General features: G+C 43.3%; 1 protein-coding gene across 1 annotated transcript; it reads left to right on the plus strand.

Moving 5' to 3' along the window:
* Positions 1-13,359: 13,359 nt before the first annotated feature.
* IFNB1 (interferon beta 1) lies at positions 13,360-13,920 on the plus strand (the record flags this gene model as incomplete). The annotated part of the gene is made up of 1 exon (XM_081103803.1): positions 13,360-13,920. The coding sequence occupies one exon, from the start codon at positions 13,360-13,362 to the stop codon at positions 13,918-13,920; it is 561 nt and encodes a 186-aa protein (XP_080959929.1).
* Positions 13,921-18,282: the final 4,362 nt, after the last annotated feature.

An 18,282-nucleotide genomic window follows, 5' to 3' on the forward strand; every position in this document is an offset into this window, starting at 1 on the left:
AAGACATTTAAAGATTGGACAATGGGAGAAGGACTAGTGATGTGAAGGCCATTTGGAAGCAAGATCTAAATCAAAAGGGTTGGCAAAATTGGACATTTTATAAAAATAAATAAGAACTAAGAACAAAATCAAGTTTCCTTCCCTGTAAGGGGTCCAGTAAAGAGAGATTGGAAAGTTAGGCCAGGCCTTGAATGTTCCTACAAAACTTAAAGACTAGCATGTTATTGTTAAATTTATTAACCCAGGAAGGGAAAAGAGACCCTACTGTGTCCATTTTCCTTATCTGTTAAACTAAGATAATCACAGTACCACCCCATAAAGCTGCGGTGAGGATTAATTGCTTTAATTTATGTAATGTGCTCATAATGGTACCTGGCACTTAGAAAGGGCTCCTCACATGTTGGCTCTTCTGTTTGAATCTGGTTAGAACATTGTTCCCTAGAGTTCTGGGTCGGGGGACAGGAAGATGGGCAGTTCCCTGAGCACTGTCTAGGAGTCTTTTTATTACCAACTCAACCGTTGCACAAGGGGGAGGAGAAATAGCCATTCCCTGGGATGATGGGCAAGTGTGTCGTAGTAATAGCCCGGAGTTCTAGGCAGCCATTCCTACTTGTCACACACAACAGTTGTCGGCAAGGATATATATACATTCTTCCTCTGGTTTCCTGGTTTTTCCTCATGTTCAGAAACGGAAAATTTCCACAGGCATCTTGCAGGCAGCCAGAAGAATGCTCTCCTCTCCTCAGCCACGCCTTGAGGCCATTCTTCAAAGCCAGGCCGACAGCTTGTGTTTGGTTTCCTTTTCAGGTATTGCATCAGCTCATTGTTATTTTCCGCACTCCCTGGCTCATGACACAATCCCTGATGATGAAATAAAACCAAATGTAATTGCAAGTTTCAACTATGCAGAGGGTTTTCACTCTAAAGATCCTGAAACTGCTCCAGAGCCAGGAAACTCGGTTAGAAAACAGACAAGATGAGCCTGCGCATTAGCAGAGGGAAGAGAGGTGGTGCTTATTGAGCAGCTGCTGTAAATGTGTTGCCCATTTGATTCTCTTCTCAACCCTAGTCCTGGCTCAATCCTCTCCTAAGAGAATTACATAGGCCCAGCTCAGAGAACTGCCTGGTATCTGAAGGGAAAACTAACCCAGGCTTGGGCACACTGGCATCTATATTTCGAAGGCCCATCTGGAATCTCTATAGCAGGAGTCCTGGCAGCAAGTGGTGGGAGTCAGTGGACTTTTGGTTCCTGAACGTGAGAAAAACCAACAACAAGAAACCAGTAAAATATCATGTCATCTGCAAATAATGGCAGCCCCTATATGTCCTGGGCCATTAACCTGTTGGTGGGCGTGTGGTAGGAGATGCAGAGGACAGAAACCTCTTGTTGTGAGTGCATGTTGCAGGAGGGCTGTGGTTAGCAAGAGTTAGACAGGGCCCCAGCAAAGTGGCCTAGTCTCAGAGGTAACAAGGAGGGGTACTGAGGAATGAGTCTAGTCAAATACCTGAGGGTAGATATCCAGGATGTGGGAAAGCGAAAGGGAAGAGAGGGGTTGGAAACCAGTGGCACTGAGACCTTAGTTTAGCTGCATATTCTGTCTCTTCACCCCAGGTGGGAGGCCTGAAGGCGGGGTCTCTGGCTCTCCTGCTGTTGGCTTGTAGTTACAGGGAACTCCCAGCCTGGGCAGAATCAGCTCAGGTGCCAGTTGAGAGGGAGTGTCCTAGATCTGTGAAATATGCTGTTGGTATTTTATTTTATTTATTTATTTATTTTTTATTATTTTTAAAAATATATATTTTATTGATTTTTTTACAGAGAGGAAGGGAGAGGGACAGAGAGTCAGAAACATTGATGAGAGAGAAACATTGATCAGCTGCCTCCTGCACACTCCCCACTGGGTATGTGCCTGCAACCAAGGTACATGCCTTTGACCGGAATTGAACCTGGGATCCTTGAGTCCACAGGCTGGCGCTCTATCCACTGAGCCAAACCAGTCAGGGCTGCTGTTGGTATTTTGTTTATTTATTTATTTTTGCTGTTGGTATTTTAATAGGGATTGGATTGAATCTATAGATTGCTTTTGGTAGTATGGACATTTTAATGGTGTTAATTCTATCAATCCATGAACTTGGTGTATTCTCCCACTGGTTTATATCTTCTTCTATCTCTTTTTTCAATGTCCTGTAGTTTTCTGAGTACAGGTATTTTATCTCCTTGGTTAAGTTTATTCCTAAGTATCTTAATTTTTTTGTTGCAATGGTAAGTAGGATTTTTTTTTTGGTAGCTTCTCTTTCTGAGAGTTCATTATTGGTGTACAAAAATGCCATATTTCTGGGTGTTAATTTTATATCCTGCTACATTGCTGAATTAATTTACTAACTCTGGTAGTTTTTGGTGGAGTCATTAGGGTTTTCTATGTACAATATCATATCATCTGTGAATAATGATAGTTTTACATACTCCTTTCCAATTTGGATGCCTTTTATTTCTTCTTCTTGTCTGATCATTGTGGCTGGGACTTCCAATACTATCCTGTCTAATAAAACAGAAACATGGTAATTAGCATACAACCACTACCCTTCCCATTGGCTAATCAGGGCAATATGCAAATTAACTGCCAGTCAAGATGGCGGCCGGCAGCCAGGCAGCTTAAAGCGAACATGAGGCTTGCTTGCTTCAGTGATGGAGGACTCCAATGTTCCCCGCCTGCCACTGCCGGCCTCTGAGCTGCAACTCTAAGCAACTATGTTACAAATATAGAAGCTAAACAAAACCCCAGAAACCTGCTTTAGTGGGCCAGGCTTCAGCCAGCAGGATCGCAACATTGTTTCAAATACAGAAGGTAAACAAAGGCCAGAAACCTGCTTTCAGCAGCGGAGGCCTAAGAGCTGGAGCCAAGCCTCAGAGCTAAAGCTGGCCCAGAATAAAAAAAGAAAAAAGAAAAAAAGGAGCGGTTGGGAGCTTCAGTCACCTGCCAGCCTGAAAACAGCCCTCAGCCCCTCACCCAGACTGGCCAGGCACCCCATTGGGGACCCCCACCCTGAAGGGGGTGTGACCAGCTGCAAACAGCCATCATCCCCTCACCCAGGCTGGCCAGGTACCCCAGTGGGGACCCCCACCCTGATCCGGGACACCCTTCAGGGCAAACCAGCCAGCCCCCACCCATGCACCAGGCCTCTATCCTATATAGTAAAAGGGTAATATGCCTCCCAGCACCGGGATCAGCGTGACAGGGGGCAGCACCCAAATCCCCTGGTCACACTGCGGCTCTGTGTGTGACAGGGGGCGTAACCTCCCCATCAGCCCTGCCCTGAGTGTGACAGTGGCAGTGCCCCAACCCCCTGATCGGCCCTGCTCTGTGTGTGACAGGGGGCGGTGCCCCAACTCCCCTATCGGCCCTACTCTGTGAGTGACTGAGGGTGGCATCACAACCTCCTGATCCGCCCTGCTCTGTTCATGACAGGGGGCGGCGCCCCAACTCCCCAATCAGCCCTGTTCTGAGACCAACCAGGGGCTGCACCTAGGGATTGGGCCTGCCCTCTGCCACCCGGGAGCAGACCTAAGCCAGCAGGTCATTATCTCCCGAGGGGTCCCAGACTGCAAGAGGGCACAGGCTGGGCTGAGGGACCCCCCCTTCCTCCTGAGTGCACAAATTTTTGTGCACCGGGCCTCTAGTCCTATATAATAAAAGCCTAATAAGCTAAGTGTCCAGTCATCCATTCAACCAATCAAAGCATAATTTTCTAATGATATGCTAAGGCCACTCAACCACTTGCTATGACCTGCACTGACCACCAGGGGGCAGATGCTCTGACTGGTAGGTTAGCTTGCTGCTGGGGTCTGGCCAATCGGGACTGAGCGAGATGGGCCAGACATGCCCTGGAGCCCTTCTGCAGTCCCTCCCCTGCTGGCCAACATCCTGCATCCCTCCCCAGCCCTGATCGTGCACCAGTGGGGTCCCTTGGCATGGCCTGCACCCTCTTGCAATCTGGGATCCCTTGGGGGATGTCGGAGAGCCGGTTTTGGCCCGATCCTGCAGGCCTCTAGTGTTGAATAAGAGTGGTGAAAGTGAACATCCCTCTCTTGTTCTTAGGGGAAATGGTTTTAGTTTTTGCCCATTGATTATGATGTTGGCTGTAGGTTTGTCATATATGGCCTTTATTATGTTGAGGTATGATCACTCTATTCTCACTCTGCTGAGAGTTTTTATCAAAATGGGTGTTGGATTTTGTTGAATACTTTTTTCTGCATCTGTTGATATGACCATGTGATTTTTATCTTTCAATTTGTTTGTGTGATGTATCACGTTTACTGATTTGCAAATATTGTATCAGTCTTGCATCCCTGGAATAAATCCCACTTAGTCATGGTGTATGATCTTTTTAATATATTGCTGGATTCGATTTGCTAATATTTTGCTGAGGATTTCAGCATCTATGTTCATCAGTGATATTAGCCTCAATTCTCTTTCTCTGTAGTGTCTTTATCTGGTTTTGGAATGAGGCTAATGCTGGCCACATGGAAAGAAGTTGGAAGTGTTCCTTCCTCTTGGGTTTTTTGGAATAGTTTGAGGATAGGTGTTAGTTCTTTGATTGTTTAGTAAAAATCCCCTGTGAAGCCATCCAGCCAGGACTTTTGTTTGCTGGGAGTTTTTTGATTGTTGCTTCAATTTCATCTGTTGTTATTAGCCTATTCAGGTTATCTGATTTTTCCTGATTCAGTTTTGGAAGATTATATATTTCTAGAAATTTGTTCATTTTGCCCAGGTTGTCCAACTCTTTGACAGACTTCTTTTGGCTTAATTTTATAGGTAGTTTTGCCAATGTTCATAGAATTTCTCGGTAACTCTTCATCTTGTCTAATTTATCATTTTTATAGGGCCCCTTTCCTTGTAAAAAAAAAAATCGTTGAAATGAGAAGAAAGCTGTAATCTTGATTCCCGGATACACAATTGTCTTGCATAGATAATCATATTTTAAAAGGAGTAGAAGGAAACTGTCTGTGAGCTGTATAGCAAAGCGGCTCCAAATTCAACTGATGATTTCAAGTGGCTGGAAACGTCGTTCAGGTTTTACTTTCTACATGTCATTCTGCCTCTCCGAGAAACCTCATTAACCAGCAGAAACTGCGTTAGAGACTGGAAGTACTTCTCCATACCACAGAAAGCCCGCAGGGGAGAATGCGTGCAGAAACAATCTCCACAGACGACGAAGTGAAAAAATGGCTTCGGCCAATGGAAAAGATGAGAGGAAAGGGCTGGGCACAGTCCTTGCCAGGCAGGTGTGCATCAGGCTGGCCTACAGGCAGCTTTCTCTGCGAGACACAAGGTTACATGGATTTTCCTGGTCATTGTGACAGAAAGCTAATAAATTAGGGGAAATGAAACGAAGTAAAAGATGGTGTGTTGCAAAGGAAGCGATTTTAACCCATTCATAGGTGGACTTCTGATGTGACTATCACCAGATCCCCGGGAGAAGGGCTCAAGGGCAGACCTCATGCAGGCCTGGAAGAGAATATTAGGAAACCCCTCAGTAATTATAAACACTGCACTCTGGCATTCAAGAGCCCCCACAATACATCTCCAGCTGATTGTTTTCACCCCCAGTCCCCTTGACTCCTAACACTTAGTCTGTCCTCAATTTGAAGCTCCTTCTATTTGCTCTTGCAAACTTGTTCATTCCCCTGGCTCGGTTCTCGCTGGTCCCTCCATGGAGAGATCTGCTGGCCATTCTGGTGCCATGAACCCACATGTAGCCTGCTGAGTTACACTTGACCGGTCCACATTGAGCTGTACTCTGAATGTAAAAATATAGATCATAGTTGGAAGACTTAGTATGAAAAAGAGAAACATAACTCTCTTAATAATTTTATATTGATTACATGTTGAGATGACAATATTTGGATATATTATGTTAAAATATACTGGTAAGCCCAGCCCGCATGGCTCAGTGGTTGAGCATCGACCTATGAACTAGGAGGTCATGGTTCGATCCCTGGTCAGGGCACTTGACTGGGTTGTGAGCTCAATCTCCAGTGTGGGGCGTGCAGGAAGCAGCTGATCAATGATTCATTCTCATCCTTGATGTTTCTATCTCTCCCTTTCTCTTCCTCTCTGAAATCAATAAAAATATTAAAATAAAATAAAATATACTATTAAAATAACTTCACTTGTTTCTGTTTACTTCTTTAATGTGGCTACTAGGAAATTTTAAATTGCCTGTGTGACTCACATTATATTGCTATTGGGTGGCACTGGTCTAGAATGCCCTCTACCATGGCCCCTTCCCCAGAGCCACCTCTCCGGGTGATCACCCACTGCGTTAGGCACACTGCCTGCACTGAGTGTCTCCTTACCCTCCCCAGAAGCTGTAATTCCTTCTTCCTTTGAGAGTCACCATCGCCACCTTGGCACCATCTCCCTATTTGAAGGCATTGGCCAGGGTCTACTTTGTACTCTTACTGTGGTAGACAGAAAAGAGCCCAGGTTGGATGCGATCCACTCATCTTATTAGCTTTGTGTGTCTTGAGCACATTGCTAAGCCTTTCTGAGCCTCAGTCTCTTCTGTGAATTGAGAAGGTAATAACCCACCTCAAATGTTTACTATGAGAATTATCCAAAGAATGGCACATAGTAAGTGCTCATAGATTGTATATGGTAACTGATACTATACGACTACTAATACTAATACTACTAATATTACCACTATTATTTTTATTTCATTAGATTATGAACTAGCTCAGCATGGAGGATGAAAGGCCTCTAGGCGTGGGCAGGATGAGCAGGCTCTTTGTCACACCTGGAGAGGTCAGCTCTACATGAGTTTAAAAGTCACACTGGAGGGGCAGGCCCCAGGGACCAGATTCTTTGGACCACACCCTACCGAGTGCAATGGACCATCTCCAGGTCTGCTGGCCTCTGTGACTCCTTGCATTGGCCTTTGTGCTGTGAGCTGTGGCTGATTCCAGACGAATCCAAGGATTCTTTTCAAATGACTGACATAACTGGGTAGTGAAACAGCTGAGGGATGCTTTTGCTTTTTCCAAAACCCATTGCATGGAAGCCATGAGATGGCTGAGGTTCTGCTCAGAGCTGGCAGGCAAAGGTCAAAAGGCAGAGAGACGGAAACCCACATAAGAGGCAGAGTAACCAGAAAGCGCGGGGCTTATTGGTTCTTTTTTAGTGTCAATTAGTTTGTAATGTAGATTAACTTGTAATGTGGCTACTAGAAAATTTTAAATTGCCTGTATGACTTGGGTGCTTTTTATTTTCTAATGACACAAGTAACATGTTATAAAAAAAATTTAAATGTGAAGAAAACAAAAAGTTTAAAAATGTAATATTTGCCAGGCTAGTGTTGCTCAGTGGTTGAGCATTGGCCCATGAACCAGGAGGTCATGGTTTGATTCCTGGTCAGCGCATATGCCAGGGTTTCGGGCTCAATCCCCAGTAAGGGGGCAGGGGTGTAGGAGGCAGCCGACTCATGTTTCTCTCTCATCGATGTTTCTATCTCTCTCTCCCTATCCCTGACCCACTCTCTGAAATCAATAAAAAAATATTTTTAAAAATTTAGTAACATTTATTAAACTCTTTCAAACAAAGAAGTGCGCTAAATTATAAGGGCCTAATAATCCTATCCCCCAGATATTGTCTTATCATGGGGGAAGACCTATGTACAAACAGTTCTAAAGGTACACAGTGAAAAGGGAAAGATGCATCCTCACCTGTCAGCATTCTCCCCTAGGGTAACTGCTATTAATAGAGGAGTAGATGCACTGCTTATTGGTGTGTATCAGCATACATATGTATATCTTTCTATCTATAATAATAAAAGCATAATATGCTAATTAGAATGGACAGATGAACGACCTTCTGGACGTCCTTCCGGACGACCTTCTGGACGAAGCTGGGGCAGCGAGGGCCGAGCCCCTTGCATGAATTTCATGCATCAGGCCTCTAGTTAAGTTACAAAACAAATGATAATACCATGCCCATTATTATATGTATTGTTCTTTTAACTAAAGATATCTCAGGTATAGGTCCATTTCAGCTGACTTCCTATTTAACATCTATATAGTATTCTATTTTGGTCTGTATTATAATGTTACTTAACCAATTCCCTACTGATGGATATTTAATTTGTATTTTTGCCATGACAGTACTGCCATGAACATTCATATATGTTTGTGTAACATGTAATATTGTGTAACAATGTGTAATATTCATACATACAGACAGACATATAAACATACTTCTGTAGGAATACCTATGGTAAATTTTGAAAGTAAAAGGGACAATTCCATTGCTTAAAATTTATCATTTTGAAATACATTGCCAGTTTCTGTGAGGTCTCTCCCTGTGAGCTGTCTGGGGCGTTCTCACAGGTTCAGGGCAGCCAGAGCATTCACATGGTGGCTGATGGCTTCAAGAGCAAGAACTCCAACTGCCACGGCAGACACAGCATCATCTTTCCTGAGACAGCCTCAAAGTTATACACCGTCACTCTCACACAGAATTTTGCCTGGATTTCAGGGGAGGCACACAGACCCCACCTTTTGATGGGCAGAGTCAAAGCTATGCTGAAATTATCCCAGGGGATGGGAGACAGTGTTCTGGCTACAATTGAAAAAACAATCTTTCCCATGCTCCAAAAAGTTTACATAAATGTATACTTTTATTGAGCGTGATTAGAACACCATTTCCCCACGCCCTTTGCAAATGGTATTGGTGAAAGGTGGCTACCTCGTTACTGGTTTGATTTACATTTTTAGTAACATTGAACAGATTTTTATATCTTTATTGGCCCCTTATATTTCTTTTCCTGGTGTCTGGCTATTTATACACTTTTCTATTGGATAGTGTTCTGTTAATTTTAGGAGCTCTTTGTAAGTGAAGAAAAGTATCCTTTCCTCATTGTGTGTTATAACTATAATTTTTTATATTGCTTTTTCTCTTTGACTTTATGTTCTTGCCATGGTGAAATTTATAGCTTGTTTATAGTCATATTAATAAATATTTTATATTATACTTCCTGGGTTTTCTATCTTCCTTACTCCAATATTATTATTTTTTTAATTTCCAAGGTGTTTTTTTTTTCTGATTTTGTTCATCTTACCTTATAATCTACTCTATATAATGTTATATGGGCCATACACTATTGAAAACATCCTATTTTCCTGACAATAACTCCCTTGGTCAATATATACTTTTTTTAAAAAAATTCTCACCTGAGCATATTTTTCCACTGATTTCTAGGAAGAGTGGGAGGCAGGGAAGAGGGGAGGGGGAGAGAGAGAGAAAGAAAGGGAAGGAGGGAGGGAGGGAGGGGGAGAGAGAGAGAGAGAGAGAGAGAGAGAGAGAGAGAGAGAGAGAGAGAGAAAGAGAAACATTGATTGGTTGCCTCCTGCATGCACCCTACCGGGGGTGAGGAACTTGCAACTGAGGTATATGCCCTTGACCAGGAATCAAACCCAGGACCCTTTGGTCCACAGGCCAACACTCTAACCACTGAGCAAACCAGCCATGGCTATACGATTTTTAATGTACTATTGGATTCCAGTTGCTAATATTTTTCCACGGATAGGATACTAGTATTTCTCCAGTGCCAGAATTCTCCCAAACTTCTCATTTCTTGTGACTATATCTTATTCAACAAAACTTAGAGTTTTTCTTTTATTTCTAATTATTTCCTACATATATTACTTCATTTCCAAGTTTGTATAATTCTGATTTAAGCTGTTTTATATAACTTAAATACTAGTATTTTTAGACCCCTTTGTTAAATACTATGTTAACATTTTGATCTATTTTGTGTGTCACTGTATTCCTGGTATATTTTCATTATCTGTAGAGGTATTGTTCTCCGTATTCTTCTTTTTCTAAAAATAACTTTATATGAGACTCAATCTTAATACCATTTTGTTTTGACTGAATAGGAGCTTCTTTTTCCTGATGAGCTCACAGTGGTCCCGGGACTTTTCTAACACCCCAGAGCTCCCTCTTCTGTTGCTTTTGCGAAGTGTTCAAACACAGGGACACTTGCTTTCTGAGTGGCCCACCCCTACACTAGTCTGATCTTCTCTTTCCTCGTCCCTATTGCTTCTGTCCTGCTCAAGTTGGATTTCACTTCTGGCAGTTTCTCCTCAGCGAAAGGTTCTTTCCTCTGTACCTTCTTTGCTTGAAAATTACTCAAGTCCTAGACTGTTTCAGTGCTTTTCGGAACTTATGAGATCCTCACATTCACCTGCTATTGTACTGGGCCAACCCCCTTCCAGGTTCAGCTGCTATATTCTGATTGGCCTGGATGGCTTTCCAGTAAACGTTCTTGGCTATTTTGGGGTTCTCAGGTCCATTGCTTTCCTCTGCTTTCTCCCACATGGACGGTGCTACCAGGTACGTCTCATGGCAATTGGTGGTTTGTCTTTACCTGCTTGCCTTTGTGGCTTATGCCACCCCGTTGCATGTTAAAGGGGGCTTTGGTTTCTATCTATTTGCAGTGCCTGGTTTTCTGTGGGGACTGAGGGAAATTAAAAACTGCCACCATGGCCATCTTCTTAGAATCTCGTCCCGATATATTAGGATTGTGTGCTACATTTTTCAGCTCTTTTTTGTGTGTGACTTAAAGAGGGGTTTGTTTTTCTCACGAAAGGAGAAATCCAAACTGTTGTTCAAAGGTACACTTTCAACTCTTAATACTCGTCGCCCGTTTGAAAGAATGACACTGATATTTTTCCCACTCCCCCAGTTTAGAAGGAAGATAAATTTCTTCTTTTGTATCCCAATCAGGAGACATTGTATCAGCACTATTCAAGCACAGGTAGGTTTTAAGAAATACCTCATACATCACCAATGGATGGTTATTTCTGGGGAGAGCTGATCCCATACAACCAGTGAAGAGGAAGGAATAGGAATGGAGGGCTATTCAGGAGATAATGTTGAGCATATTGTGAAGATGAGAAGATAGGACATCTATTGATGATGGGAAGCCTGGAGCTCAGGGTTGCTCCAGGTTTATAAATCCACACTGACCCACATACTCCAGCCTCCACTGCACTTTGGTACAAATAGAAGTAATGACCCTCTATATTTAACCATATTGAAATTATCACAACCAATAAAACCGATGCAGCTATCTGTAATATGATGGCGAATTTCTTCAAGCATTTGAATCTGGGTGGTCAGGAAATGAGAGAATTCACATAAATGAATTCATCTTTCTCTACCATGAGCTCCCTGGTCTAAAATATTGATAAATCCCCTAAACTGTTCTGTTAGTACTTATTCTCTTTTCCCTCTATTACTTATTGGTTCCTGTAGAGAGAATATTTCCCCATCTCCCAAACCAAATCAAATCCACTCACCTAAAGCCCTTCTATGGCTTCCACTGGTCTTAGGATACAGAAAAACTTAACATGGCCTCACAGTCCCTTTGCTAACTGGCTCCCACCTGCCCTCTGGACTCATCTTACCAGTCTCTGACTTGAAGGTTAATCACAGTGGCCTTCAGTCCTGTCCTTTGCCCTTATCATGCATTCTCTGACCACAGGGCCTTTGCACAGGCAGTCCATCTACCTTCCTTCTAATTTTAGCTCCGGTGTCACTACCTCAGGTCAGTCTTCTCTGACCTCTCCTACTACATCATGTTCCCATATTATAGAAACCTACACAACCACAAACCTCTTCTCTACAACACTTGTCACCGTTGCATATTACATTTGTGCATTTCTTTAATACTCTTTTCTCTAATTAATTGCATGATCTGTGAGAGCAAGGATTACAGTCTGCAGCAGCTCATGCTATAGTTTCTTGCATGCAGTGAGGTTTGAATTCATGTTGAAAAATAATGCAAGCTCTTCTGAAAACTGAAAATTAGTACCTTATATCATAATTATTATTATAATTTTATGTTTGTATTAAAATATTTAAAAATATATCATGTCTCCCTGATTATATAAGCATGATATAAAATTGTAATTAGATTTAAAAATTATACCTCTTATGAAAATTAGTTACTACAGTCTAACAAAAAAAAAATGGTCTCAGGAATATTGAGATAGGACCATTTACAGATGGCCAACAAGCATATGAAATAATGCTCGACATTACTAACCATCAGAGAAATGCAAATCAAAAGTGCAATGAGATATCACCTCACACCTGTCAGAATCACTATGAACAATAAATGAACACCATTTGCAACGTCATGGATGGAACTGGAGAGCATTATGCTAAGTAAAATAAGCCAGTCAATGAAGGAAAAATACCACATGATCTCACTCATTCATGGATAATAAAGACCATTATAAACTTTTGAACAATAATAGATACAGAAGCAGAGCTGCCTCAAACAGATTGTCAAACTGCAGCGGGAAGGCCGGGGAGGGTTGGGGGGCAGGAGGTAGGAGGGTAAGAGATCAACCGAAGGACTTGTATGCATGCATAGAAGCATAACCAATGGACATAAGACACTGGGGGATAGGGGAGGCCAGGGGATTGTCAAGGGCAGGGGGAAAAAAAGGACATATATGTAATACCCTTTGTAATACTTTAAGCAATAAAAAAAAATAAAAAATAAATAAATGAACAAACTATAAGAGTTGGTGAGGTTTTGGAGAAGGGGAACCCTTCCTTGTACACTGTTGGTATGATTGTAAAGATGAGAAGATAGGACATCTATTGACGATGGGAAGCCTGGAGCTCAGGGTTGCTCCAGGTTTATAAATCCACTATGGATAAATCCATAGTGGTACAGCCGCTATGGAAAACAGTATGGAGGCTCCTTGAAAATTTAAAAAATAGAACTACCATATGACCCAGCAATTCCACTTCTGGGTATTAATTTAAAAAAATCTAAAACACCAATTCAAAAAGATCACTCCCCTATTTTATTGCAGCATTATTTACAATAGCCCAAACTTGGAAATAATCCAAGTGACCCTACATATATGAGTGAATAGGGAGTATTACTCAGCCAGGAAAACAAATGAAATCTAGCCATTTGTGACAACATGGGTGGATTCAGATAGAAGGCGTTATATTAAGTGAAGTAAGTCAGACAGAGAAAGACAAACACCATATAATTTCACTTATATGTAGAATCTAAAAAACAAAATCAATAAACAAATGTCTAATCACTATATTATACACCTGAAACTACCATAATATTGTATGTCAACTGTAATTGAAACAATCTCAAGGAAAAATGTAAATGACAAAAGAAAACAGAAAGGAGAACTGAAATTGGGAATTTCCTGTGAACTAGAAAGATGGCCTTATAAATAGGCCCAACTCCTGGAGAGAAGGCATTCGCACTGCAAGCCCTGCAGCCTCTGCCTCGGACATCACTGCTCTTCTTGCCATCATGACCAACAGGTGCACCCTCCAGCTCACCGTCCTGCTGTGTCTCACCGGGGCCGCGCTCTCCGTGAACTACGGCAAGCTCCGCTTCCAGCAGGGGAGCAGCAATTCAGCCTGTCAGGAGCTCCTGTGGAAGTTGATTACAAGCCCTCAGCATTGCCTGGACGACAGGATGGACTTCCAGATCCCCAAACAGGTTGAACAACCACAGGAGTTCCAGAAGGAGGAAGCCATGGTGGTCATGTACGAGATGCTCCAGCAGATCCACAGCATTTTCAGAAGAAATGTCTCCAACGCTGGCTGGGATGAGACCATTGTTGAGAACCTTCTGGAGGAGCTCGATGAGCAGATGGACCGCCTGGAGACAGCCCTGGAGGAAATCAAGCAGGAGGGAAAGTTCCCCTGGGAAAGCAGGACGGTGCTGCGCCTGAAGACCTATTACTTAGGCATCCTCCAGTACCTGAAGGCCAAGTTCTACAGCAGATGTGCCTGGACAGTAGTCCAAGTGGAAATCCTCAGGAACTTTTTCTTCCTTAACGGACTTATAGGTGAGCTCCAGGACTGACGGTCTCCCTGCCTGCACCTCTGGGAAGGAACTACACTGACCGTGACTGCAGGCATCTTCAACCAGTCACTCTGGAACTCCTCACAGCTAATGCACTGCCTTTGAAGGGACAGCTGAAGACTTGTAAATGTTAAATTATATATTAAGTTATTGTTTTAATTTATTTATTCTTTTACCTTGGAAAATAAATTTTTTTTTGAAACAAAGTCAACATGGCAGTTTGTATTTCAACTTGATTTCTAGAACCACCCACGTTAAAAACGACAGGGCACCTGTTCGCTGTTCTTTCTGAAATCTGCCTGCAGATAGTGCTGGCCCCATCTTCAAGGAATTTAAAACTCAAGGAAGCCACAGGTAAGAGGGACTGTACAATAAGGGGGACTGTATCTCAGTTGGGAACAAGCGTGGCTTGAGCCTCTGTAGAACGTAAACGGGAGAGGCAGGCAGGTGGAACCAAACCGGGGTCCCTACTGCTGCTCTGCAACCCGGCCCTGGCCCTCTAGTGTTAGAATTTGACTGGCTCCCGGGTTCACCATAGGAATATCTCAGTCAGTGTTCACCCCAGACTCATCCCTGTTATCCGGGGATGCCCTGCTCGCCACCCCAGCCCTGCAGGGTTTAAACATATCTGTGTGCCTCCCACCAAGCCCACAGGCGAGAAGTCCCGGGCACTTCTGTCACACTATTAAGGAGCAGTTCCTCACTCTTCACGGACGGTCTGTGGGTTTCTTAAGGGAGTTGTGGTCTCTGTCTGTTCCCAGGGCACAGAACCACAGAGAGGAAAAACTCTGCTTTATATTCCGGCCATCTGGCTAGGTCCCCCGGCCCCTTTTTATAAAAGAGAAGCGAGTCTGTTCCTGGACTCCCCTGCCTTGTTTATACAGAATTTCAGGAAAATTCTACCTGATTTTCCTGCTGCTCTGCATCTCTGGATGCACATACTCCCTGGAGCCAGTCCCAGGAAGGCCCCCCCCGCCCCCCGGCACCCCCCGGCCCCGTGTTTCAGGCCAAGTGAAACAACAGGGTGCCTGGGGGAAAGGGAACTCAGCTGGGGTGGAGAGGGCTCGGACTTTTCCCAGGGCGCACAGTGGGAACGCCAAGTTTTCCTGGGAGCTCTTTGGCACAGGGCCAGCGTGGCTGGGTTTCTGGTTTGTGCTGAACCCGTTGGGTCCTTGCACTGTTTGTTCCTGGTGCGAGCAGTTGCCATCCAGGTGGTGTGCTGAGCTCTCTGCATGCCATTGGGTGGCGTCCTCTTCACAGGCACCCCTCAGGCAGCACAATTACATTATGGCTACTTACAGCTCGGGAAACTGAGTCTCAGAGAGGTTTAGTAACTGCCCAGGGTCGCATAGCTAGTGAGTGCAGGTCTAAGAACGTTCAAAGGGAAGAATCACATGGGCACGTTCTCCTAGAACAGACCGAAGAACGAGTTCCCTTTACCAGAGTCTGTGAGACTGTCAGTCGCAGTTTCGGAGACGCCAAGTATTGTGCAGACAGTGAACTCGGGGCTCCCCCTTCTGACTCCAGGTGGTAACACGCTGGCTGTGGAACCCCAAAGCGCCATCCTGGTGGGCCTGCTGCCATAATCCCCAGCCAGCCAAGGTCCCTTAAACCTTCCCTTCCCCTCCAACCCCTCATACTTTATGACCTCACACTGTGCTCCCTTTTGCTTGGGAGTCAAAGCCATGACTAGCACATGGAAATGCAAGGGAACAGGCAGAGGCTAGAACAAGAGGTGCTAACGAAGTGTCTGTGCAATGGGCTTCTACTGCCCACCGCCTTCTCTGGGCCCAGCAGCTGAACTGGCCCAGAAACCGAGAGGCTGGGCAGCCCTGGAAAGGCCTGCTCTGCATGTGTGCGGGGCCCAGATGGACACCGGAGAGACTCTAGGTAATTGTGCCACAGCTGGGCATGTCGACCCATCCGGAATACCAGGAGTATGTTCTTCACCCGTAGGGGATAAGTGTATGTGTATGTGTATTTGCACATGCTAAACGGAGAGCTGCTTATGAAGGTGTAATTGATTAAATTATTCTGGAACCAGCATGTCTTGCAAGGAGGGCACTCATTGCTTAGAAAAATATCAAATGTTGTAGGTGTAGCCACACAAAAGACAGTACAACACCAATGGCTTGTGTGTGTGTGTGTGTGTGTGTGTGTTTCTGAGGAGGAAAAAGAGAGCGAGTAACTCAGCAGGTGCTCTGGAGCGGAATGCTCCGTGGGAAAGGACAGCAGCCATCCTGGTCGGGTTTTCTATGTGATACACCTGCGATCTACCCAGCAGAGAAGGCAGGGCCCCCGCTGGGAGGCAGACAGACAGAGAGAGCCAGCAGTAGGCAGTGGAGTTGGAAGGTGGATGGCACCCAGAGTCAGACCTTGGCAATTGCAGGCATTGTCTCTAAATCTGTTGTACCAATGCTTATTGGGCCTAAAAATCTAACTATTTTATAAATGTATTCTTTTGTTTTCAATGTACACTGTTACTTTCAAGCATCAGTTTAATTGCCTAAAGTCTCCTAGAACAGTTAGTTTAAAAATATCAAACTCTGTGATTGGACTAGAATTACCAACACAGAAGCATACTCTCTCCTACCTCAGCGGGACCAAGTTCATCACTTAATTGGTTAATTGACTTGATGGGGAGCACCCCAGAGACTTGTTCATATCAAATACGTACCACCAAATCAACAAATCCTGCTTCAGTTGGCATTCTGTTTCAAAATTCCTGCTTTGCTTTATTATTTTTTAAAAAAATATTTTATTGATTTTTTACAGAGAGGAAGGGAGAGGGATAGAGAGTTAGAAACATCGATGAGAGAGAAACATCGATCAGCTGCCCCCTGCACATCTCCTACTGGGGATGTGCCCGCAACCCAGGTACATGCCCTTGACCGGAATCGAACCCAGGACCCTTTAGTCCGCAGGCCGACGCTCTATCCACTGAGCCAAACCGGTTAGGACTCTGCTTTGCTTTATAATTCCCAGAGTAGGGTAGGTGTAGGAAACCCAAAATGCATTATTTGAACTATATCCCCAACAATTAACTTAGGAACAAGAAAAAATGGAGCTCACTTCAGAAGACCCTCTTTAGAAAATGAAAAGACATGTCATAGACTGGGAGAATATATTTGCAAGGCACATATCTCACAAAGGACTTATGTCAATACATGAAGAACTCTCAAAACTCAATAATGACAAAACAACCCAATGAAAGGTGGACAAAAGATCTGAACACATGCCTCACCAATGAAGATACACAGATGGCTAATAGGACAGGAGAATATGATCACCATTATTAGTCATTAAGGCAATTCAAGTTAAAACCACAGTGAGATATCACTACAGGCATATTAGGATGGCTAAAGTTAAAAAGACTGATCATATCAGGCATTGGCAAGGATGTGAAGCAACTGAAACTTTGATACAGTTGGAAATAAAACATGCTACAACCACTTTGGAAAACTCTTGCAATTTCTTAAAAAGGTAAACTACGCCTTCTATGTGACCTGGCCACTTGGTTATTTACCCAAAAGAGAGAGAAAAAGTAAAGCAGATTCTCATGCACAGACTTGTATATGAATCTTTGTAGTAACTTTATTTGTTATATCCCCAAGTTGGAAACAACTCAAATGTCCATCACAGAATAATTAAAGCAATTGTCATACATTTATGTAATGAAATATTATTCAGTAATAAAAAGAAATGAATCCCCGATACACACAATGACGTGGATGAGTCTTGAAATAATTATGCTGAATATAAGCAAACAGATAAAAAAAAGTGTACATTCTGTATTGTCCCATTTATATAAAATTCTAGAAAGAAAAACTAGACTATAATGACAGAAAGCAGATCAGTGGTTACCTGGGGTTAGGGACAGTGGTAGTGAGGAATGAGTTGGAGAGAGAAATTATAAAGGGACGCAAGGCCACTTTTGACAGAATATGAATATGTTCACTATCTTGATTGTGCTGATGGTTTCAGATGTGCACACATATGTCAAAACTTATCAAAGTGTTAACTTTAAGTATGTGCAGTTTACTGTATGCCCATTATACTTCATTAAAACTCTATATCCAGCTATCTGTCTCTTTCTCTCTATCTATCTCTCTATCTACCTATACATAAAATGAAATCAAAGTATCTTATGTTCAGAATCAACATATTTTTTGATGTCCTAAGATCTATAATAATTAAAGCATAATATGCTAATTAGACCAGACAGCGAAATAATCTTCCGGATGTCCTTCTGAATGACCTTCCGGACCAAGCCGGGGCTGAGAGGGCTGAGCCCCTTGCACGAATTTTGTGCACCAGGCCTCTAGTTTCTTTATAAAATTCCGAGATAAAATTAAATCGATA

This window comes from Myotis nattereri (genome assembly GCF_964212035.1).
Source record: "Myotis nattereri genome assembly, chromosome: 12".
In the NCBI taxonomy this organism is placed as follows: Eukaryota; Metazoa; Chordata; class Mammalia; order Chiroptera; family Vespertilionidae; genus Myotis; species Myotis nattereri.